Here is a 24,763-nt window from a genome sequence, read left to right as displayed (position 1 = left end):
CCTCGATTCTAAACTGATTTATGTGAGCGTATATGAAAAGGATGGTTTTGTGTGTTTGTTACTGTTTACGCTACGTCAGACTTGTTTATTTTCCACTCTGTATGGTGATTAATGTCGCATTAGTGCCAAGGATCTCCTCGTTTTGTTTATGTTAAGTTTGATGTCAGTCACTGATTAGTTGTTTTTGCAGTCACTTTGTAATTATCAACAGTTCGTTCACACATGTATGGAACATTGTTCTATTCACGAGTGTGAGAAACTGCTGTAATAAGAGACCAAAGATTACTCACATTATTCACTCATTATACGTCAACTTCACGTATCGGGTGCCTCTTTCAATCTGTTGTATGATTTTGAAGGCTTAAATCAGAAGGCCTATACCTTATGTGCAAATGGATACAATGCTAAAGAGCTCAATATATATTAATCCCCAAACAAGTCACAATTTGTTAAAGAAATGTCGGGTTTATTATGTATGTGCGAGTATGTGGTATTTATCACCAACCTTGGTTGTTTATGATCTTTCATGGGGGAAAAATAACAACTGAAGTATTAGAGGATTGTTTCTACGATTATTTCAGTAGGATATCGTCACGTGCAAGAATAGGAAGGTGCAAAGAGAGAGAACGAGAGGGGGGGAGAGGGAGGTTGGGAGGGAAGGGAAGGGGGGACGGGAGAGAAAGTTATCTTTTATAGTGACAACAGAGGACCAAAGAGTGAGTTAGGTCTTAACAGCCAAGTTATAGTTTTTAGTTTATTTATGATGTCCTTGTCAGTATTATTTTTCTTCTGTTCTGTTGAGCTGTTTGATGTGTTAATTATTACTTCAATCCATTGATGTTCTACCCGTGACCAGCTCGTACCAATTCACACAGCTCTCAGGTATACTGTTATCCATAGTACATGCAGGACATCACAACATCATTCCCATTAACCTACCCATCCAACTATTAGCTACAGTATTGATCTCAATTCCAATAAATATGGTCACGACAGAAGAGAATGTCTTTGACATATCAAATACACCCGGAAGGTGTTTTCCATTTTAAATTACCGACATACATCCGTTCCACATTCTCCGAGCTAGCTGCGGGAAAAGGAAGAACCTGTAATCGTGTGCCTTGGGATGATTCTTAACTCAGAGTTGTACCATTTGGTATTAATTCTAGCATAAATTGATGAGCTTTTAGGCTAAATGTCTACATGCTCTATTTGCTTTATTTGTAGATCAAGTTGCAGTTTTATTTTATTGAGTTGGTTTGCTAGTCTGATGGTTTAAATGATGAGGAGGGGGGGGGGGGGGGGGATGGTGAAGAATAGGTAAAATAGATGGATTAAAGTTTGGTAATCTCTCCACCAATGGTAGCACCAGGGATGATGAATTATGCGGCATTAAGAAAACTTCAAAGTGTTATATATTGAAAAATAAAACTTTACAGTAAAATTTGTGGAATAGAAAATTGTTCATATTGATAATTTTCTAATTATGTATACTCTGCAATCATGGGGTATTATGTTGCTTGATATGATGGATGACGTATTCCTGGGTAACTGTAGGTCTATAACGATGTGGATGTGTATATGTGTGGGAATATTGACTCTGGACTAGTATTTATAGCCAATTTATTGCAAAGTAACTTCACTTCGATTATTTTTCTTTTTTCAATTTATCATACGATAACATACATCCAGTTTGTGCATTATTGCACAATTTGTTCAGAGTACAGCTACCTCAGAAATATTGTAAGAATATTTTCTGCTTGATTGGGTGACGTTTTGGGAATATAATGTTTGGAATAATGTATCTAGATGAAGACTAGTTGCGTGACTTTTATTACTCCTAGTTGCCATGGATGCAAGTTCAATAACTGGATGCAACTCCAGTGGGGCTAGACTTGTAAAGATTTAGGTAATAGATCTGGGTTTTAAAAAAAAAAAATTATCGCTTTGGATTTTTTCAACCTTGGAAAATCCATTTTCAGACCATGAGGAATGGATTTTAGCTATGGTATATTGTACAATTCTGAGTCGGCTAGAATAACAGATTCTTATTGCAGTGTAGCATTGGTTCAAAACAGTTTCTTATCACTTTTAAAAATCTGTAAAATCTTAACTTACTGTTTTCTGAAAATAGAAACAATAGTGTGGCTCCATTTGACACAAGATTTGTGTGGTTTTCAATTTCATAGAATACAAACAATGGATAATACTGATCAACATTGTTATAAGTGTCAAACTTTCTCAGTAATGGTAATCATGTATCAAATATTGGAAATGAGGCAGGCACTTTGTGAAGAAATAATATTACCATGGCAACCGTTACCAGTACTCATGGTACGCAGTTTGTCCGCGCACTCTTTTGAATCGCTGTATATGAACGGCACCGATTATGTAATTCATTGCTGTCGTGGTATCACCATGGCAATAACATTTATCTATTCAGTGCCTACACAATAGTCTGGTGAACTTTATAAATGTTCAACTAGTATCTGTGTGTTAAGAAGTGTTAAGAAGCTACATCACCATGGCAACATCCTCCATCGATACTTTTCATTTCTCAAAACTACATATTCATCTTTACTCGTTTTCAACCTGCCTGGTTTTAGACCCACGAATCCAAAAGCCATATTTAAATGCTATTCTTACTGTCGTTTTATACTTCTTTTTTTGCTATCCCTCCCTCTCTTTGTTAAAGTGTCTAAAGCAGAAATAAGTTATCCCCATGGCAATAGCATCCCCCAACGGTTCCCCTCAAATCTTTGCTCAGTTCATTCGAATGTTACCTAGTTTTTTGGGACCTAGTCATTCAGACCGCCGTCTTAGATACCCCGCAACTATTGGTTATCGTGTTTAATCAAATGACCGAGGTAAACAGAGTTCCAGTAAAGATGAAGGGGCCTGTCAATGTGACATTTAGATTGCTCCCGATAATGACAGATGTTTAGGTTTCTTATTCGATAAGTAAACAAGGACTGTCAGATAATAGAGAGTTAATTCTATGCCAGCTATCAAATCATCTCCATTTTGAGCGATAGGATTGTGATCTATTTGTCCGTGAAAATAGCATCTCGTTGCCTGCCAGTAGAAATGAAAAAAATCGCCCAAAAAAGAGAAGTGAATGTCTCGTAGTCTTGTATTAATTGCATATTCGAAGGTTTTGGATGGATCGAGTGGTTAAAATTTGTAAAGCAACAATAACAGGACCTGATAGAAGACCGCATGTTTGAAGTTGTCGGTTGCATGCTCTATGAGTGTGTGAGACATCTGTACTATTGACTGACGTCCGTACAGATTGAGATAATGCAACAGTTATTATAAACTTCAAGATAGTATCGGCTCTGAAACTCCCCTGGGGGTTATAATTTCACGTACGAAAACATTCAAAGGGAGCGGAGTTGAACGGAAGTACAGAAAGTTTCTTCTCCCTCAGATATATCACAAATGGAAAAACAATTTGTCAATTGATTCTAGATTACACGTTCTTCTGAGTATCGTCCTCGTCTGGAAGTGCTTCGGGCTCCAGAGGCAGATGAGATGTATAGTGGAAGAAGCTATTACCCGTGTAGGTGTTGAAAAGAACAGACAGAGTTTGTTATTCATAATATCTTACTGCTTGCTTTATCCCGAAACAAAAACTTTGAAGATGCAACGATTTGTTTCTTCATGAGAAATAACCGTTCCTAGCCTGCATGCATGCACTTTACTTCGAATGTAGATCAATTTGGTGATAGGAATATCTACTGTAAGACAAAAATCAAATGGTCAGCCAACCAGTGGAACCACACCAGGAATGATAAAAAATAGACATAATTGTCAGATAATTAACGTTTTGTTTTTTAAGTTTATTATACAGATCATACAGTGAATTTAATCTGTCTCCCAGCATTTGATCAAATCTTGATAGATTTATTTCTCTAGAGTTAAGGCCAATTATAACCTTCACAAAGTAGGCCATGTTAAAAAGTTCCAACTAGTTCGTCTAGTGGAAGAATCAATATTCTAGGTTATAGCATGTATAAACCAAGACTTATATCTTCATTAAATGAAGCTTAAGCATTTTTTTTGTTTTTCACTTTAATGTACGTAAGATAAAGTGGCAGTTTGTACCCTAGCAACTGAACATATTTGCCCAGGTTGATAAAAAAATCTCACATGAAAAGAACACTGCCTTGATCCTCATGTAAGCAGCCTGTTTACAGCCAAATAAAATCCGAGTCATTTTGGCTTGATTTTAATGCCGTTTTGTCAGCTTGTTCATTCTAAATCCTCTCCTTCCCTGAATATCATCCTTGGGTTTTGTGATCCCTCTATAAATCACATGACATATCCTGGGACTGTCAGAATTTGCCAAAAACCTATCAGAATAAATGACATTAAATAGTGGTAAAGCTTACACGAGGCGGTAGTTTAGTGTGATGCTCGTATTGTTTGAGACGAATGTTTTCATCTCGGGCTCTAGGATGGGAGAAATCTGATTGTAGATAATAATTCTTCACTCCTGGTGTTTACCTCCCCAGAGGGGAATATTTTTCTTGAAATACATTATTTTTAGAGGCCAGCCACCCAGCGAAATCTTCATGAACAAATCTCATGACGTAGGTCCAAACATGTTGATGAAAGTGTCTTTTCAACATTTTCCTCTTGGGTATCTCAATATATGATCAATATCGTGGTGTCATAATCCTCTTAAATATGTATATAACTTGCAGATATATATGTAATAAAACGGCAAGAAATCCGCTAGAACATACACATAGAGGGCAAACCTTTGTAGGTATGGTACAGTGTGTTTGTAATTTGTTGAAACGTTGTAGTGTAGTGTAAAATGATGACCAATGTGGCGAGTGGTGGTCACTGCAGGCTTGGAATGTAGTGTAAAATGATGACCAATGTGGCGAGTGGTGGTCACTGCAGGCTTGGAATGTAGTGTAAAATGATGACCAATGTGGCGAGTGGTGGTCACTGCAGGCTTGGAATGTAGTGTAAAATGATGACCAATGTGGCGAGTGGTGGTCACTGCAAGCTTGTAGTGTAGTGTAAAATGATGACTAGCGTGGCGAGTGGTGGTCACTGCAGGCTTGTAGTGTAGTGTAAAATGACGACTAACGTCTTAATTGGTATTCACTGCAAGCACGGTCATAACAAGGTGATAACAACAGCGCGATCGTTTGTAACGGTAAATAGTTCTACTATAGATGAGGCAGAGCAAGATAAAAAATGACAGTCATTTCCCTCAAATTCGTGTAGTTCTGATAAACCAATGACGTGTGAGAGCAATTTACTGAACCGTTTATATATTAAACATTGGAAGCTGGTTAGTGAGATTATTAAGGAAATAATAGCAGGTGCAATATTTAATGAATTGGCAGTCATGTGATCCACCAGGGCTCAAGTAAAAGTCAGCTGCAGATTAGAGAAACGTTCTAAATTTAGTATTCGTAGAGGGCGGTGTGCTTGGGCACTACTCTAAGGTTTGTGTTTATATCACAAGGAAACATACTTTCCTTGTCGACGCTTGTACTCCAATGAAAGATACATGCAACCTGTTACATTGTGCAGCCGATTATATCGCCTTTATTAATTCATAGCCATGATCTATGGCAGGATGGTTAGCTTACTGTATATTCATGTTTGTACTGTCATATATATATATAGATATATATATGTATATAGCTGTGGAAAACACTTGTTTGTAAATCACTAAAAACATGCAGAAGCATACAGATATATGTTATGCCAACCCTCACTAGTTCCCCCAGCTTTATTACATGCACAGAGGCAACCAATCTGTCCGTCTCTTTATATTTCATCTCATTTTTTTTGGCCGAGATGTCATCACACGGGCGATAAAAGCGAGCCCCATCTGGCGGCATGTTTCAATCTACGGTCGGTTTAGTCGAATCACGAGTGCTTAGGTTTGAGAGGAAAGACTATCTCGGTGTCCTCCTCTAATCAGGCAGAAAATACCCCCTCATCCTCGAGTGGCAATCACTCTCAAACCTGTCAGATGTCTCTTGCGAAATAATGAGACTCGTCGAGTTTCCCCCTCGTGATGGAAGTCCGTTTTCAAGTGAAGATCATGTACGGTAGCAATCTCCTCATTTAAAGTCGCAGAGTCACCCTTAGGGGTGACAGCTACTATTGCATATTGCTTTATTAGCAACAGAACATTCGATATATATTTCGAAGTTATATTTCCACATTTTCGTATTAAAAGCGAGAAGAGAGTGACAAAGCTGGACGTAACTCTTCAATGTGTCCATATGGTATCTGTCACGGTCAAGTCAGCTGTACCCCACACCCTTCTATTTTACCCAGCTTAGCTGGACGTAACTCCTCAATGTGTCCATATGGTATCTATCACGGTCAAGTTAGCTGTACCCCGCACCCTTCTAATGTACCCAGCTTGGTTGGTCACCTAGATATTGTCCCCAAAAAAGTTATATCTATAAAATAAATCTACTACAAATGAAATCTGCATCATTTGATTTGTACTGCATGGAACAGGAATTAACATGACACGTACCTTTGACACGTGACAAGAGTTACGTTAACATAATATAGAGTATCATTACAGAGTATCACTTCAGATAGTAGGTGAAGCACCTTGTAGTAACGTATTAGCATCAGCATAGTTTTAAGTATATTTAACTGTCACAATGTTATATATATGTATGTCCATACTTTAGCTACTTGCTTGAACAGTCCTCCCCTTGCCCTCTCTCTTACCCCTCCTTCCTGCTCTAGCTTCTTGCTTCAACAGTCCTCCCTTGCCCCCTCTCTTACCCCCCCATCCTTACTCTAGCTACTTGCTTGAATGGTCCTCCCTTGCCCCCTCTCTGTCTCCCTCCCTGCTCTAGCTACTTGCTTCATCAGTCCTGCCTTATCCCATCTCTTACCCCTCCCCTCCATACTCTAACTATTTGCTTTCAACAGTCCTCTCTTGCCCCTCCTTTACCTCATCCCCCCCCCCAATCTTCCTTCTTTTCTCATATGCTACCTTACAGTCTGTAAAGTTTGAAGCAGAGTATATTTCGGACATCATAAAAGTAAAGTTATGTTAAGTGAGTCCAGAATTAGAAGCACAGCATCGAGTCTTTTGTTATTCTCATCACACATCGACACGTCGTCCGTGTCTGCAACAACAGCAACCTCTGTAATATTTATACATTTACTGCAATTCAAAAGCTTTTAGAGATTGTCAACCTTTTAAATGAGAAGAGTCAACTCTGCCGTCTTCTTCTTCATCTTCTTCATCTTGAGAGCCGTGAGTTTCTTCTCCTCCTCTCCTCTCCGAGCAAAGTTGTGTTCATATGATTCATTGCTGATCGTCTCCATCCTCATTGAAACTCGATGAAGCTGGCTGGTTGTGATAGATGAAGCAGAGAGACAGCGGGAGAGAAGTAAATAAGAGAAAGAAGTAGAAGAAGAAGAAGAAAACAGAAACCCCCCCCCAACCACCTAGCCATCAGCCATATTAGCAATTTGCATATTCTTCACATTGCGTGTCCGGGATATATGTGTCAAAGTGGTTTGAGAGTTTACAACGAAACCCACTCGGTCTGTTATATTTTACCACGGGATAGAATGGGCCGGTGTAGTAATTACTCTTTGTGTGTTGTAGTTGCTTTTTTCATCTCCGTCGCCGAGTAGAGAGATGTTTTCACGGAGAATCAGAGATCAGAATAACAACCTTCTTCCTTCCTGAGCAGCTGTTTCAGTTCTCTACCTCTCCCACGGTGGAGCCAAGTGTCTGATTTCATCTTCCATCTCCGCGGTGGACATAAAGCGTATTTTTTTTCCCCCACCCCCCTGAGCGGTGTGTACATTGAACTGGGTTAACTGGTAATTGACGTTTTAACATTGTTCCTGAAAATTAGATTTGATGCAGGGCGGCACTAGATTCTTCTTTTTTATTCTCATCTCAATCGTGTCATAAGGACGGATATGATTTGCGGAATTTGTCAGTTCTGAGCTTTTGTGTTTTTGTTTTGGGGTTCTCTCGTTGTTCGATTTGGAAGTTATATGAGTGCAGGAATTGTTTTTTCCAGCTTGTTAGGATTGATTTTTGAGTGTGTTCATCCAGACTATTTGATAGATGGGTCTTAACCCATCGTCTGCAGTTGGATTTTCAGCAGGTAATCCGAGTCAGGGATTTGCAACCGGAGTGGAAAATTTTGTTCGTTTTATATCGGTGAACAAGTCAGTGGGATATTTCTTCAACTCTGAAACTTGAGATTTTTTTTCCATCCTCCCTTGCGACTTGTTTTAGTTGATCTGCTTCCATATGCCATATATCATGGTAATGATAATTAACTCCGAAATAAATTTACAGAGAGAATAATCATTTTTCTCTGATTAAATGCCATCATCTTTCCAACGTTCCAAGGGGTTCATGCAACCTTCATTATTTTGTCTTTGAGCTATGATATTAGTGGTTCTCTTTCGAGTAGTGGCCAAAAAGCAACTAGTTACACAATGCCAAAAAAAGTCACGTGGTACTGCAAACTTCTAATATCACTCATTTGAGAGCTAATCTTACTTGATGTTAGATTATTTTTTTCCTTGTAAATTGTTTCATCAAGATTTCATGAAAACATTGACAAATGTCAACACTTTCTCATTCGGTACCGAAAGTTGTTTACTTCTCTATATCGGTGTTACTCATCTCGGAGAATATTTTGGAAATATAAGCTGACGGATCGAGTGAAACGTAATCCCAAAGTAATGGCAAAAATATTTCTAGATTGAAATTTGGCTACGTCCACTCATAAGTAATAAAAGCAACCCTTATTTACGAGTCGGAATTGAGAATCCTTTTCCTTGAAAGCTGCAGCGTTTTTGTGATGGAAGACTGTTCTGAGAGGGAGAAACAGCTTATTCCAAATCTCTGTCTTGTCAGTCAATTGAATTAGAAAGGCACCGAGGAAAGAGTTGCGTAGCCTTGTCAGGATTTACGGAAACTATCGTACAAAAGAGGAGATTTCTCCGAGGAGTTCTGATAAAGAATCGGTGATTGATGACTTTGGGGAAGGTTTTATGTAGACCGTTTTTTTTTTGTAAATCTTCTTTAGTTATTCCGACTTTTCTCAGATCACTTCATCCTCGAAAATTAATATTTTTAGAATTTTTGTGTTCTGTAATTTAATTCGCTCGGAGATGTACCAACATGTTTGTCATACTTTTGCTCTGTATGAATTATTATTTTGCGTTAAAAAGTGGAATCGGTACGGAAGAGAAATCGTTTGTCAGAGACAATCAGTTTGTGAATTCTCGGAAAATATAGAAACGAGGGAGTCAATATGGAGGTTACGTCTTCAGATGATAGCTCTTTGGATATCTTTGACGTCGAGGAATTATGCAGGCTACTAAATGAGAGGCAACAGAAAAAGTGTGCTTGTATGAGGTCAAAGGTCGGTATATCATGCAATATAGAAATGACCCGATCTGCTTTTATAAGTATTCAAGATTACTATCGTGTGCTATTCGATACAACGCTGTTTGAAGAATATTATAAAGCTTGTTTTTTTTATATCAATTGAATCAAGGTTATTTATTAGTCATGATGGCTGTTCATTAAAGTACACAAAGTTTGTCTTTGCAAAGATAAGGGATTTTTGCAGGTTCAATAAGTACAAGTGATTAGACCAAAGTGGTACAAGAGGTATATTACATGTATAAGATATGATTAGGTTGAAACGCACAATTAAGAGACTGTTATGCTGACAGTGTTTGGATATAAGGGATTACTGCTAATTTGAGGATACTTTTAAAATATCATTTTCAATGTCACAATTTCTCGATGTTATGAAATCCAGCCGTTGACTTTAAACAAGCTGGGAAAAAGCCTCTTCTAGAATGTATTAAAGCGTGTATATACCATTGTATGAATACTGTATATGTACCAGTTCTGTGGTACATGCGTGGTGATACATTGGTGTCACTAATGACCTGATGAGGAGGAACAATGGCATAATTAGCTGCTGAATGCTTGTAATTGATGGAAATCTTTGAGATAAATTTAAATATTTAAAATTCATATTTTCAAAGGCAACTTTGTGTGCTTAAATCAATAGCCAAGTTCATGACTTATTGCTTTGGTTGATTTTTTTTTTATCATTATTATTATTAGTCTGTTTTGGGATTTTTTTTTGCCATATCATTATCCAATGTCAAAGTACATTCTTTAGTGCCGAGAATATAATAGTTTATAGTTTGTTGAACTACCGAAAATTATGCAGAGGTTTGGCATTTATTTTCTTAATGAAATGAAAACATCACCTATACACTACATTACATTTACATTCTGCCAGTTTCAAAGCCATCAAAGAGCCCAAGTTGGAGTGCGAAGTCTTATCGACTTTCACCAAGATGTTAAAAATCCCTTGAAGCCGTTTGTAGGAGTGTCTCTGGTAAGTTTAATCATACATGCTGTAGGTGATAGTATATCTGAATCCAGCTCTAATCATTACACTAAACTTCATGCATATATACATTAAACATCATGCATATACATTGAACATCATGCATATACATTAAACATCATACATATATGCAATAATTATAGCAGAGACATAGGAAGGAGGGTTATAGAGGTGTCATCCCACTCCCTCCTGTCCCTTGCACCCTCCCTTAATTTCTAACTTCCTAGCTCCCCTTCCCACTCCTGACGATTCATAATTCAAAATATCTAATTATTCATTTTTCACAAATATGTAGGTAAATTCTATTGCTATGCATATTGGTAAAAAATCTTAAAACTGAAATCTTTCATGTAGGTATTGTTACCTACTATTATGTAACTGAGTAGTGTCAATGTGTTATTTGAATATCTTGGTGTACTGTTTCATTGATCTTGTGGGGTATTGAGGAAATATGGCCATCCCTGCTACCCATCTCATGTTCCCATGAACCCCCCCCCCAACTCCCCGCTCCCGATTGTGAAAATCCATTGTTGGTCGAATATATATAATGACATCATCTCCATACATATATATCCACATAAAGCAGCTTTAACATATATGTGTGACTAAACAGTAATACACTGTTGATATGGTATTCCCATCAACCCCTCCCACGCTCCTGATTGTGAAAATCCATCGGTGGTCAAACATATATAATGACATCATCTCCATACATATATCCACATAAAGCAGGTGTAACATGTGTGTGACTAAACAGTAATACATTGTTGATACGGTGTCAAATAAAAGCAGTTTATACTAACACCCTAGGCGAAATTAAAATATTGAGCTGTATAATAAAATGAGGTTACTAACGCCATAGGTGTTTATATTAGCTTTACAATTGTTGTATGTCCAGGGTATTCAAACTTAGGTTCGCAACCCTTTTAAGCCTGTCTCCAAAATGATTTGGATGGTTTTGAGGGTCACCAAAACTTTGTGAGGGGGGGGGGGGGAAATGCAGAGATTTGTAGAAGAAAGTGGAAAACCTTTAACATAATTTAGTATAAAAGTTGCCAAATATAACACCATTTTGCAACTAAGCAACCAATAAATGTTTTTTTCAAATATGGGGGGGGGGAGAATACCTCCCCAGGCCACATTCTATGGGGGAGGGGGTTTCCAAGGTGATCTAGGTTACAAATTGTTAGTCACCAAGCGAAACAGTTTGAGTATCTGGGCTGTATGTGACTTACATTAGTACTTTTATATTTATGTGCAAAAGTCAAGGTTTATTCATTCCACCAGATCTGCTAAACTTTGAAAGCTTTTTGATTTGATGCTGATATATTTCAGCGCCATTTGACAGTTAAAATATATCTATCAAATATGTCCTTCGTTATCTTGTTTAATCAAAGATCACTTTACGTAATGAACTAAAATGCCAAAGATAATGCCAAGATCATGAAAATCTTGCAAATTTGCCTTTTTAAGATTTGATTACTTATAATTTTGAAAAGTGTCTGTCTGATGAAATTCTAATTAATCAGGTGAAGTCATTCACTGTTAGATTTTCAGCGATCTTCATTCCGGTAAAGAAAAATGTAGGAGGCATGCACAATCTTAGTGTTATCAATTTATTACCTTGTTTTGAGTGTTACTTGGTAAAATTTGCCACGCAAACAAAAAAGAGGCTGCTTTTAATACCAGAATTCTTTATGCTATCTTTGTTGTAATTCCAGACAGTCTAAAATGGGAATGACCTTGTAAAATAGCTAAATACTTCCTTCCATGTGAAAGCAAGAAGATTTGATATTGGTTATGTGTTCTTTAGAACTTAGAGTATGTGTGTTTAATTTTACCAAAAGTACAATTAATGAATGTAATAACAATTTCAGTACATCTACTTGTCTCAGGGGTGCCGGTTGGACGATATCTAATAAAAAACATTTTATTTAACAAAGAACAAACGACCCAGAATATGCTACCAGTGGATTTCAGTAAATTACATGTAGATGAAACTTTTAGTCTTTTAAGTTTGTGACATTACCCATAACAAGTAGGGCAACTATTTATAGAAATAATTAGGAAAACTAAAACTTACATTTAGTTTTGTAGAAAATATATTCAATTTAACAACATGCCATCGACACATTAATCAATTTTACTTTATACACACTTGACGTTATTTCAACTCTATATTTAATCTACCGACCTCTTTTCGTCAACCACGATGTTAATATTAATGTTCTCATTCAGAATTAACTCTTAACACCATGGTGACCAAAAGTATAAGTACACACACAGGAAGCTAAATTTTGAAGTGCTCTTCTAATTAATTTTGCCCAATCTTCAGAGAATTTTTTCCCCAAAAGTTATTCTTTTTTATATATTATGACATGATTTTATTAGATTATGTCTATTGAAAGCTGATAGTTTGTGGGTCACTCTCATCATGTGGTTGGTAGAGGCTTGAACAATAACTTCTGGTTTCTAGGTGCTTTGAAAATGGTGCTTTGGGCTATTATTGAATTACACAATATTTCATTGAATATTCATGGTTTGGGTGTATTTGTTGGTGAATTATAATACAATTACGCAATATTTCATTGAATATTCACACCTTTGGGTATATCTATTGGTGAATTGGTATAAAAACAAAAATGAATAGCAGCTGGTGGAATGGACTTAATAATACTCGAAGGCAAGATCATGTATCCAGCTTCTCAATTCTTTAAGCCTTTCGTAATGGATGATTTGTTTCATTAACCGATAGAAATGTGTTTGATTCATCGTTTACAATTATATTATGTCCTTTACAAAAGAACATGTGTCATAGGTTCACCAAATACATTTGTGAAAATCTGTGATTATCCCAGAAACCCTATGGATTTTTGTGTTGAAAATGTGTGATTTTTGACACACATTTGCGAGTTTTCACCCTTTGCTATGCATTTTCCAGAGACACTCCATACTACGGGTTGAGTCAGGAATCTGTGACAACTAGTGGGCAAGAAGTCCAATGTGTTTAACACAGATGTTTCCAAATTGTATTATTGTTTATTCTTAGATTGTCTGAGATTTGTCACACATTTTTCACCCTTCGCTACACTTGTCAAATCAATAGGTTTAAACACATTTTCACATGTTTTAGGAACACATGATCAAACATGTACAAAGTAATTTTGTGTGTTTTTCCTATTGCCAACTGTTTTTCTTTGAAACTTAAAAAATGAACTGAGCAGTTAAACCCCCCCCCCCCCCTGCTTATGTGTAAGGCCATTTTTATCCTCTTCCCATCTCTGTGAAATCCAGAAAATATCAATAGCATTTAGTTTCTGAGAAACGGTGGCCTCGGCAATTCCCAAACTGCAATCGAAAGTAAGAGAAGAAGAGTATGACCAGAGAGGATGTATACTAGCTCAATCGAGATCAATTGATTGTCAGATGATTGGTGTTACAGGAAAGAGCAGAGAGGGGCCATACCAGCGTTATTTGTGGCTAGTATCGTAGAGTAGGGAATAGTAAGGTTTCAAGCAACATGATTAATTCATAGAGAAATTCCATTTTATCCAACATTTTTTGCACAGTAAAGTTCTTCAACAACCTACCCCAAAGAAACCTTATGAAATATTAATGTTTGTAATATAATGGTCAACTTATCAGTGTGACATTATGTACTCTACAGAGTAAATCAAAATTTTAGGCTGTGTGTATTTGTATGTGTCTTTCTTCAAAGAATTTATCTTAGAATAGGACAAAGGAAAGATTACTCAAGTGTCTCTGATGCTCTGTCATACAGGTGCCAAGCAACAGAAATGTCAAACCACCACTTTTTTGCCGTTATGAAATCACTGAAATTCCAATTCCTATATTTCTGAGACACTTGGCTGCATTTCAAAGACATAAGTGTGGATGTAGAGTAATACACTAACATAGCTACAAAGACTGTGTTGTCATAGACCTAGTGTTATATTGCCCCATAGACATATAGATAGGATAGGGGAAATATCCAAGCCAGCTACAATTTCTAATTAGATATGGATTTACATTGTATTATACATAAGATAGCAGCAAGATGTCATTGGATAAGATACCATGAGATCTGAACAACAGGCAATTGTGGTGGATGATTTACACTTACTGTACATATACATGATGCACAAAAGCCTAGTGTTATACTACTACATTTGGTCATATACATAGGCTAGAATGGCATTTAAAGTAGCTAGAACTAAGTAGACCAAGATTTACATAGCAGGAAAGAAAAAGATAAAGCAAAAGTCCAGACCAGCTATATAGCCATATTAGATACACATAATCTTTACCTTCGATCAAGTTGTAATTCGCTTTGTACTGTGTAGGCTATATCCACTAAGTACTGTCATATAAGATATCTGAGCACACTTAGGACATATCCAGTGTGACACACTATATAAATATTTCAGTCGTTAAAAAAACCCATGATAAGATAGGCCAGGAGCTTTTCTATGTGACTTTAAAGCATTCTGTGCAGAAACTGGTAGGATTGACAGAATTAAATTAGTACCCACGGTGCCATAAGTTGTATATCCATCCAGTGATGAAAGAGAATTTTTCCTCCTCCCCCTCTCTCCCCATTTGTGTCTCTCCCCGCCAAAAAGGGAACAGTTATTTCATCTGCAAGGCGAAAGGTACTGTAATGATGATAGTTTACAAGAACTTTTGTACTCTTCAGCTTCCTGTCACATTTTCCCACTGTTGGCATGTTAAGTCTTCATCTGCTAGGTATCTCCCAGTTGATACAGGTGCTGTCTGTTTGCTCGTTTCAGAGATCTATCCCATCCATTTTCATTTATTCAAGCTATCGTCTCCTCCAAATTAATTTGCACCTGAAGGTATAGATGGAAATTCTCAAAAGGTGTATGTTGCCCTTTAATTATAAGCTAATCCTAAAAGTTAAAAAAGAAATTAAAAAAAAAATTACAAGGCAACATAGCTGATCAGTGTATCAATGACACTCCTCTACACCTTGGGATTTTTACCTGTCTATAACTATAGGCATATTGCATTCAGTTCTGGCACCTAGGATTGTGAATGTATGGAGAAATATCTTGACACACCACTCCATCTCAGGGGGAGTATAGCTTCTATCGTCAATGCTCCAAGACGGAAATATGGTTGCTAATCAGTATGCCCCTTCTCGAACCCATGGGATGCCGATGGTACTAAAGTTTTGGTCTATTTCAAAGTCGATACTGTTCAATTTAAGTGAAAAGAAAAACTTATCTCTAGGGGGAGCATGTGTGGTGGTGTGTGCATGGACAGGAATTCCATACCTGTACATGCATCATTATAAAAAGTCAGTGTACTTTTATAATACGGTTTGACAAATGTATGCTCAACCTTGGCTAGATGTTTCTAAGTCCCAAACCTCGTTGCCACTTGACGTATGAAGCTAAAAGTACGGGAAAAGTTCATTTCCCTTTCCTAATGGCAAGTGTCCTTGTGAGGTTTCATATCTATTAGGGCAGAAATTAATAGAAAAGATGGTTATTTGGGGCAAATTGTTGAGTGGCTTTTAGCATTCCTATATATAGAAGAATAGTCTTTCTTTTCAACAATATTTAATAGGTTTTGGATCGCTGAGATTAATTCTGTTCTGTCTAAAGTAGGTATTGAGAGATTTAGAATAAACTCAAATGCAGAACTTGAAACAATTCTTTGGCGGTGATGCAAAGTATGAATTTAAAATATAATAATAATAATATTGAGGATTTATAAAGCGCAGACATTTCCACCGATAACGGTGCTCAAGGGTGCATAACAATTTTACCATAGTCAATGATAACATGGCAGTAGCTTAACAGTGCCTATTTGACAGTTTAACTCACAGGTCCCCATTTATACACCTGGGTACAGAGAGGCAATGGAGATAAAGTGCCTTGCCCAAAGAAACACAACGTAATGATCTGGCCAGGACTCGAACCTGCAAGCCTTAGATCACAATTCCACTGCCTTAAGCACTTGACCACAATGCTCTCTATATTATCAGAGACATTTGTCCCTGAAGGAAATGTGCCTCAGAAATCTTTTTGAACATTAAGAGGCCAGTTCATAATCAAACAATTTTTCTTTCAATACATTTAGTTGATAATTTATGTTTATTTCACCTACAAGATGTTGAAACTCATATTTGTACACATCTCAAACAATTATTGTTACTCGAAACATCCCCTGTAACCTATTTGAGAGATTAAAGCTAAATTTTGTTGAATTAATGATATGGCTGTTTATGCCAAATTTGTTTTACACCTGAAACTTCATTTATAAAGAAGTCCATCAATTAAGTGAGATTTTAATGGCACAAATGATTAATTGTCTGTATTAGTGTTGTTTTTACCATGATTGACTCTGCTTCCCCCCAAATTTTTATTTTTTTATTTTTTTTGTGTGTGTAAATCTTCCAACTTCACACTTTGTAAAAATAAGACTTGAATCTAGGTCAAAAATTGTGCAGCAACAAAAGACAAGCATATTATTTCACTGTTTACTGAAGTAAACAATTCATAACTTTGACTTCTGCAATACATCACTACTGACTATAGCCTCTATTTCAATGTTACCGGACACCACCACAAGCATGGTATGTTAATCTTTGCCCTGTAAAATAGAATACTTGTGTGTTGTGAACTGTGGCATTTTACCAACAAGATTTTGACAAGTTTAATATTGATCTCAAGGAAAGTTCCATCCTCACTCTTCTGAATGGTGAGATAATTCAGAACCAACTTGATCAAATTATTCTGAAATACTGGGCAGGTACCTCTTAAATGGAGGTCAAAGTTTGATACCATGCACTTAGAATTTCTGCCCTTTTATAGTGTTTCTGTAGGGAAGGTTTAACCTCCTTAAATTTGCAGAAATAATTTTGAAATGTCACTTGTTTTAGCCACAAGCTACAAATTGAGAGCATCAGTTTCTGTCTATATATACTCAGAAGTGACATTTTAATTTTCTTCAGCCCATAGTATCTAGGGGCTTCAGTTACGTTTAAGTGTTACTTGAGTATTCATGTTTTGGCATGTGTTTGTATTAGCATTCAATGTTTCTTTTTTTTTTTAATTTTCAACAAGTGGAATAGGAAGCAGAATAAAGTTGAGGTTTGTAATTTGTAAATGTTCTCTTAATTTAGATCTATGTATTAAATGTATGGTAAGGCATTGTTCGTGATTGTATCAACTTGGACAGGGGGAAATGATCTAATATCACCAAAAATCTTTAAAAAAAAAAAAATCACCTATTTGTTGATGTAATTATTTTTTATGGTTGCATGTAGTTCCATATGGACGAATTTAACTTCTGAGGTCCATGCATTATCAATGACTTCTAGTTATATAGCTCAAGTTTTATGTTAGCTGTTATGAAGTCCGCATAAATTTATAAAATAGGTCAATGAAGATAAAGGATATCAATGAAGTTTTAACAAGGAATCCAAAACTTGGTATTAAAATTGGCAGGATTTTCTTAACTAGTGTAAAATTGTTGCTGGTTTTAATACACCACTATAGGGAAAGGAATTGCAATTAAAGAATGTTCTGTAACTCAGTATATTAAACATACCACATATGAGAAGCGAGCATCCATCGTAATGATGCTTAAAAAGCCTGAAGAATTCCCTGAATTTATTGTACGAGTGATCGGAGAAGTTTTAGAGTTGTTTCATTCAGACGTTATTTGAAAGAGAGGGAAGAGAGTATTTTTTCGTTCAATGTTCACCTCTGTATATTATTTGATGTTACTTCACTTAATTCAACTTCTGAAGTACTGTTAACAATTTGTTTTATGTCTTTGAGAATTTATTGAAAAAGAAATTATCATTTGGGACAACGTTACACTTGTCAACAGTAAAGAAGAGATTTCTGGGAGAAACAGCTCACTTAGAATACAATTTATTAATAGTAGAGTATTTCAGCATTTATAACACACACTTACTTACCTCATATACATATGCAATATCAATTTTGTGCGATTTTCCATACTTATGGTCAAAAGAGGTAGGAGGAGTCAGGGTCTGGATGGATGGTAGCCACACCCCCCTGTTTAAAGACTTCACCAATTTGAGCGTAGTATTAGAGGTTAATGCGTATGTATATGAGGTAAGTGTGTGGTTAACAAATTCCCAAAACAGATAAGTGGTTTTAGGGAATTTTAATCATTTATAGAGTTGATTAATTGTACTCAAGTTTTATGGATTTATTCTACATGGTTCAAGATGGCGGGTTGTATAGTGTGCTGCTGAGCTAATATCTCATCCTTTTATGGTATTTTTCATGGTTTTGCCGAGCTGTGTATTTGTACGAAGTGCTGTTCCTCTTAAGTGAGAATGGTAAATTTGCCTGGTGTTTTAAGATAAGTTATTACATCTTTTATTAATAGTACAAATGCATTTCTACCTCTTATATGACCCTTAGATGTCATCTTAAGTACACATGTATATTACTTAGACTGATTTCCAAAGTTGCAGGCAGCAAGTTAGCTTCCCTAAAAGCTTTTCAATCTTAACATTAAATTTGACTCATAAAATTTTCTGTGCAAATGACAGTGTCTTAACCTCAAAATGATCATGATCGAAACTGACTGGGCATGCAATTACTGTTCCACAAATTGATTGAGGGTGGAGGAGGGAGGGGAGGGTAAAAGCATAATCAAAGAAATTAATATATGTATTTCTAGCATTTTATATCTTCCTTTGATAATGGATTCATCGTTAACCTATGCAGCACTGCCACATTTACCTAATTATGTAGTTAACGTTGTAGGGAATCAGTACATAGAGACCCGCAGTGCACTAATAAAGGTTGCATTGCCGACAAAGATGTATGATCAGGATGAAAGCAAAATGAGGAGTGAAAGGGAGTATGTTCTTCAAAAAAGATGTGTCCCGCAAAATTCAACCCTCTACATTTCATTCCACCGACACCACAGTTATAAATACTTGAAATTAGGCCCAAAAAAAATTCATGTAATGAGATACAATGATGGATTTCATTGATAATTATAGGGATATTCCAGAGGCAGACACTATAGAAAAGTTTATATTGATGAGAAAAATATTCTGCACGGTTTAAGTTCACTGCCCCCAAGATCTCAATATCTTTGTCCCTAACTGGAGATACAATTGAATGAACGTGACCTCTGATGACCTTCCAGGAAGTGGCCTTTCATCACTACAGGAAGTGTCCATCACAGGCGGTGATGACATCCAAGGAAATGCTCATCAAAAGCATCACTGAGGCTATTTTATAATATCATCTTGTTGATTTATCCATTAACATGCAACTCTTGTTGCAGAAAATATTATTTTCCTTTGTGGATAAATGATTTGAAGTATGATGAAGGAAAACAAAGATATCTCAGCTGAATTGCCCCAAAGACAAACATTATCCACTCTGTTATAGTAGCCAAATTTGGAGGAAAAAAACTTGATATCCTAGCCGTACAAAATTCTATAAAGATGTGGGTGTGGGCCTAATGGGTGCAGGAAACTTTCTAGCAACTGATGGTTTTGAATGAGTGACACACAAAAGCAAATTTGTATTAGGTTTCACCAAAACCTGTCTTATTAGAATCAACCCGATGGTCGTATACTGTAAAGCCAGGCCTGCATAGATGTCTTTTTTAGATTGAAGATGTTTACTCTTGTCTTAGGGTTAAAGTTATACTTTCAGAGTGACAAAACTAAAAAACTTGGAAAAAGGAAAAAAAACACACATTCCAGAACCGTATCCATCCAGACTCTAGGATTTATTCGTATGCTAATTTGTCATTCTATTCCCTCCATATACTTCGTATATGTTTTCATCTTGAGTCCAGCTCAAATGGGGACCCTCCCCCCCCCTTTTATTTTTACCTTCATCATGATTGAAAATGTTTGTCTTCCGCCCCCCAAAAAAAAAAACACAAACAAGAGAAAAACATAGAAATCAACAAGAAGAAGAATCAAGAAAGCAATCATTTGAATAGCAAATGAATTCTTAAGTATAATTTACGGTATGTTAGGCATGACATCCTTAATTTGTGTGTGGGAAGGTGATTTATCGAAAACACCGGAGCCTCGCTTTCTTCTATTTCCAATAAAATAGAAGTCGACTAGAACCTGTAATGAGACGCATCTCGATGCAAACAAGTGAGGTTCTCGGGGGCTTGGATTGAAGTACGTTTGGTACGGTTACATGCAGCGTGAGAGGCCGTCTATTACCCTCGTCTATTGCATGATCTGTCGTAAGAAATGAACGACAAATTGAAGTACTACCCGAGGGAAACTATGGAAATGAATAATTAAAGGAATCACACTGGATAAGAAAACCGCAACAACAACGAAAAAAAAACGATTCAAAAGAGTGAATTGCGGTTAAAGAAAAGAAACTTTGTTTATCTATAGACGATGGACACTTCACCGATAGAAGTGACATACGTTAAAGTGCATTCGCGAAGTAGGTATTCTCGGAAAACTTCTCGGGTATGAGGCGAGACCGTCCTGCGTCCGCGTAGTCGTTCCTTTAAAGGCTGACGGAGGGAATAGAAGCCGGTTTTAAGATCCCCTCGGTGAAAAGTTCTGTCATTCTTTTACCTAATTAATTCCTTCTCGTAGCATTTTGGACGAAAGGTAAGGGAAAAACATAAACAGGAAAGGAAAAGGAAGAGTAACCAAGGAAGTTTAAAGTCAAAGCCAACCTTGGGAGACCGGGAGGTGCAATGAATATCGCATGATTAGTGATTACATTAATGTGCCAACATGAATGTATTGGATATCCCAACATTGTCTTCCTAGATGAGAGGACATATTTGGAATAGCGGCGTAGTAATTAGACAGACGAATAAAGATGTTGTTTACCGTGCACACTGGACAGATCATTATGGGTATTAGTGGGTTCAAGAACTTCATCATAATGAATGCTGGCTGAATAATTTAGAAGGGTGGGAGGAGGGGGAGAAGGGGGGGCAGTTCCACCACTTTGGATTTTACAATGCTGTATAGACTCCAGGCATGATAGACACACCTCTTTGGATTACCAGTCTTGCGTGGGCGGGCATTGACCTTATATAACTGTTACTTGTGTGGGTGGACAGACTGGAGCAGTTAAAAAGTGTTTCCTGTTTTGCTTGTTTTTATCATGAACAGATCAATTTACTCTTATCGAAAGAAATCTTGTCCGTACTATCATCTGACCAGAAAGTATATAGTGATCTACAAATTGCTAACAGTTTTCAAAAATACTTTCGTAGAGGTTCTCATTAGCAATATTAGACTTATTTCCATCATTGAGAAGTGTCAGTTTAAGTTAGAAATTTATTAATGGCTATTGAAGAGAGATGTGGCCTGAGAGGCTATAGATATGTTTGATGAAGCTTGGCAAAATCAGTGACCATTATTGGATTTTTTTAGCATATTTGGTGTCAGTACTGATGACCCCTATGTACAGTGTGTCTACTGATGGGCACCTCGTACTGTAATGCTAACAACGTAGGATAGGTCACTCTTATTCACGGAGTCGTTGCAAACCTCTCCGTAACAAACATAGCCGATCTGTTGCCTACCCGTGAAAGGCAATCATGTTCGTCCCATTATAGGGTCTTTTCCTAAGTTGCCGTGTTTGTGAAAGAGATATGTCTGTTGTTGTCATGGAGATATGCTTATGGGTTAATCCTGGCTTTTTTCATGGGGTGCAATGACATGATCATATCATCTGGCAGGCATTTTGCGACAAAACGAACAGTTACGAATAACTGGGTCACACGCATGATTTTTCTTACTCCTTGAGCTACTGTTTGCCATGATTGTTAATATTGCCACCTCTTCTTTCAATAATATTGCATAGCAAACATTCACAAAAATAACCCATCAATGTATCAGCTTCGTTTACAGTTGGAAGGTCAAAGCTTCAGTTTATACAATTGTTTTCTGTGATGACAAAAAAAAAAAAAACCAACAAACTGCAAATGTTGTCAAATGAGCTGGAGATTTTGCATAATGTCAAGTGTCTATAGAATCCAACCTTGAACAGCCTCTGCATGCCGTTAATTCCGCGAGATGACAGTGTAGAACTAGGTCATGAGAGGCGGGGGTCACACCGCTCCAGAGCAATCCATTGTAATGTATCTATTCAGCCGCTCTTAACAAACAGTTAATCCATCTTCCCTCTTTTTTCATATCCGCTCTCTTTTCATCAGGCCCCGGAGGGAGAAGAACAGCCGAGCAAAGAGGTTGATCTGGCCATTTCTAACGAGAGAATACAAGTTCTCAATGCCGATTCTCAGGTAAGATGATGTAAGATGAAACACAAGAAAATGCTATGCAGAGAACTTTGCCACTACAACATCTTTAGAGAAGGAAAAAAAAGTGTTGCAGTTAATTTTGGAAGAGCAAGAGCAGACATTAATTTTTCATTTTTTTTTATATTTCATGGCTTTCTCTATCATTTCCCAGTGTACTTTTCACTTCTTGCCTGTTTTATTTGATTGATATGATATGTAGATGTTTTATTAAGCAACATCTCTGATATCATAATTCCCTCTCCTAGCTCCTAGGTTATATTGTATGTAGCCGGTGTAAGATCTCTGGTTACATTGTATACCAGATGGTGTCCGTTGTGACTATTGCTATATGATGTCTGAATTATTAAGTCTTTATATGTATTTAAGTTATAAAGTTACAACTTTATCAACTTATTGCATATCCTTAGATGTCATACCAGTTACATTGCACACAAGTAGTTTGTTACGACCATCCTATTTACACTGGAACGGTACTCGATTTAGTCCAAGATGGCGTCTGTCCTTGGATTCTCAGAAGACACAGCAGTTAAAGACGGTTGTCTGCTTATTAAACAAAATTTAATTTGAAAAAAATCATATTTAAATAGACTATTTTGATCACCATGGTAATAACGACTGTATGAGAAAAAGATATATAAGTTCCTTTCTCTGTCAACTCCACCACCCCCCCCCCCCCCTTTCAATGCATGATAATCATCTTGAACTTCATTCGATCTTTACTCGGTGTTAATTTTTTTTTTTTAAAGTTTGAAACTCATTAAGAATCCATTGATATACAAAACAATGGTGTGAAGGTTAAGAAACGAGCGATAAGACAATCAGTTGTGGACCTCCATGCCATTGTTAAACAAATTTTGCCATATATTCTTAAACAATATTAATGTTTGCTTTTAAACTGTGATGTGTTCTTATAATATAGAATAGCCATCATTTAGGGTATAGTACATAGTGATGTGAAGGTCAAAAGTGAGCATTAAAAAATAAATAAAAATAAAAAAAAATAAAAAAAGGCTCTGACCTCGCTCAGTGACGATAAGAACAAGACAATTTTATACTTGATGAAATCTAGGTCTTTAAAATATCAGTCAAAATTGGCTCGCATAAAACACGTTTGCATCTCATTAGCAGACCCACGCTTTTCAGTTTGATTTATAAGATGAGTTCACGTGTAGCGTTAATTGGCTGTGTTACCGAGGTTACCATCGAGAATGGAATTTTGTCAGCCCCCGTATCTTGGCCCCGGTTTTAACACACAGGAAAATGTATAATTCATGATGAAAGTGACTTTGCAGAGTGGTTGACAATTTATCTATAAATTGTATCATTAAAACCTTCGTGTCGTACCACGTTGTGGGTGTTTACAATTCGCAATGCATCATCATCGTCCACGTCGGGATTGAGAAGGTCATCCACTCGGCAACAACTCTTGGCATTTGAACAACATGCATTATTCAAGCAACTTGAGCTAAAAGATATGGACTTACTATATTCATGAGAACTCTTAAGTATGTGCATATTGTTTACATATAGTGAGTCGTGCTTGCAGTGTTTATTACAGATTTGTACACCAAAACACTGCTATGATAATTAAGTACTACCAATGAGCCTCCTCTGGGTTATTGTGTATTATTGTGTATTATTGTGTATTACAGTGGAGAGGTGGGATTTTAGTTGTCCTCTACCATCAAAAAGGGACAATCTTCTGTTCATGTTATCACAATCCCAACTGCCCAATCTACAATGATTCTTCCACACAGGCTTCTGCTAAGACTACTCTACCATGATTAGAGCTAACAATGCTTCTCTTTGTTATTGTGAATGTTTACACAATGGAGGAAATCTGGGTGGGTTGGGAGAATGAATTCCACACCCCCCTCTCCTCCCCCTTTAGTTTTCACATTTGTTCAAGGAAGAGGTACCCTCTTTTAACATCATACAAAGTCAAGCTCACACCACATGGATTCTCTGGTAGAGTCTGTCCGTCTGCTGTGTTAAAGTGGATTCATAACAGTGATTCATTTACATTATTCTATGTACATCTT

The 24,763-nt window shown here is 36.8% G+C and overlaps 1 protein-coding gene across 12 annotated transcripts in view; it reads left to right on the top strand.

Moving 5' to 3' along the window:
* The window catches only part of LOC139979103 (uncharacterized), a 201,824-nt gene that overhangs the window by 158,645 nt on the left and 18,416 nt on the right, over window positions 1-24,763 (top strand). For 6 of the 12 annotated variants that reach the window (XM_071989777.1, XM_071989778.1, XM_071989775.1 and 3 more), the window contains 2 exons: window positions 10,314-10,412; window positions 22,617-22,703. In XM_071989777.1, the coding sequence (XP_071845878.1) occupies window positions 10,314-10,412; window positions 22,617-22,703 (186 nt within the window). The remainder of the gene's footprint in view (window positions 1-10,313; window positions 10,413-22,616; window positions 22,704-24,763) is intronic. The other 6 variants (XM_071989784.1, XM_071989782.1, XM_071989780.1 and 3 more) reach the window with 1 other exon arrangement.

Source organism: Apostichopus japonicus, chromosome 13 (genome assembly GCF_037975245.1).
Source record: "Apostichopus japonicus isolate 1M-3 chromosome 13, ASM3797524v1, whole genome shotgun sequence".
Lineage (NCBI taxonomy): Eukaryota > Metazoa > Echinodermata > Holothuroidea > Aspidochirotida > Stichopodidae > Apostichopus > Apostichopus japonicus.
This window is presented reverse-complemented; position numbering and strand designations above follow the sequence as displayed.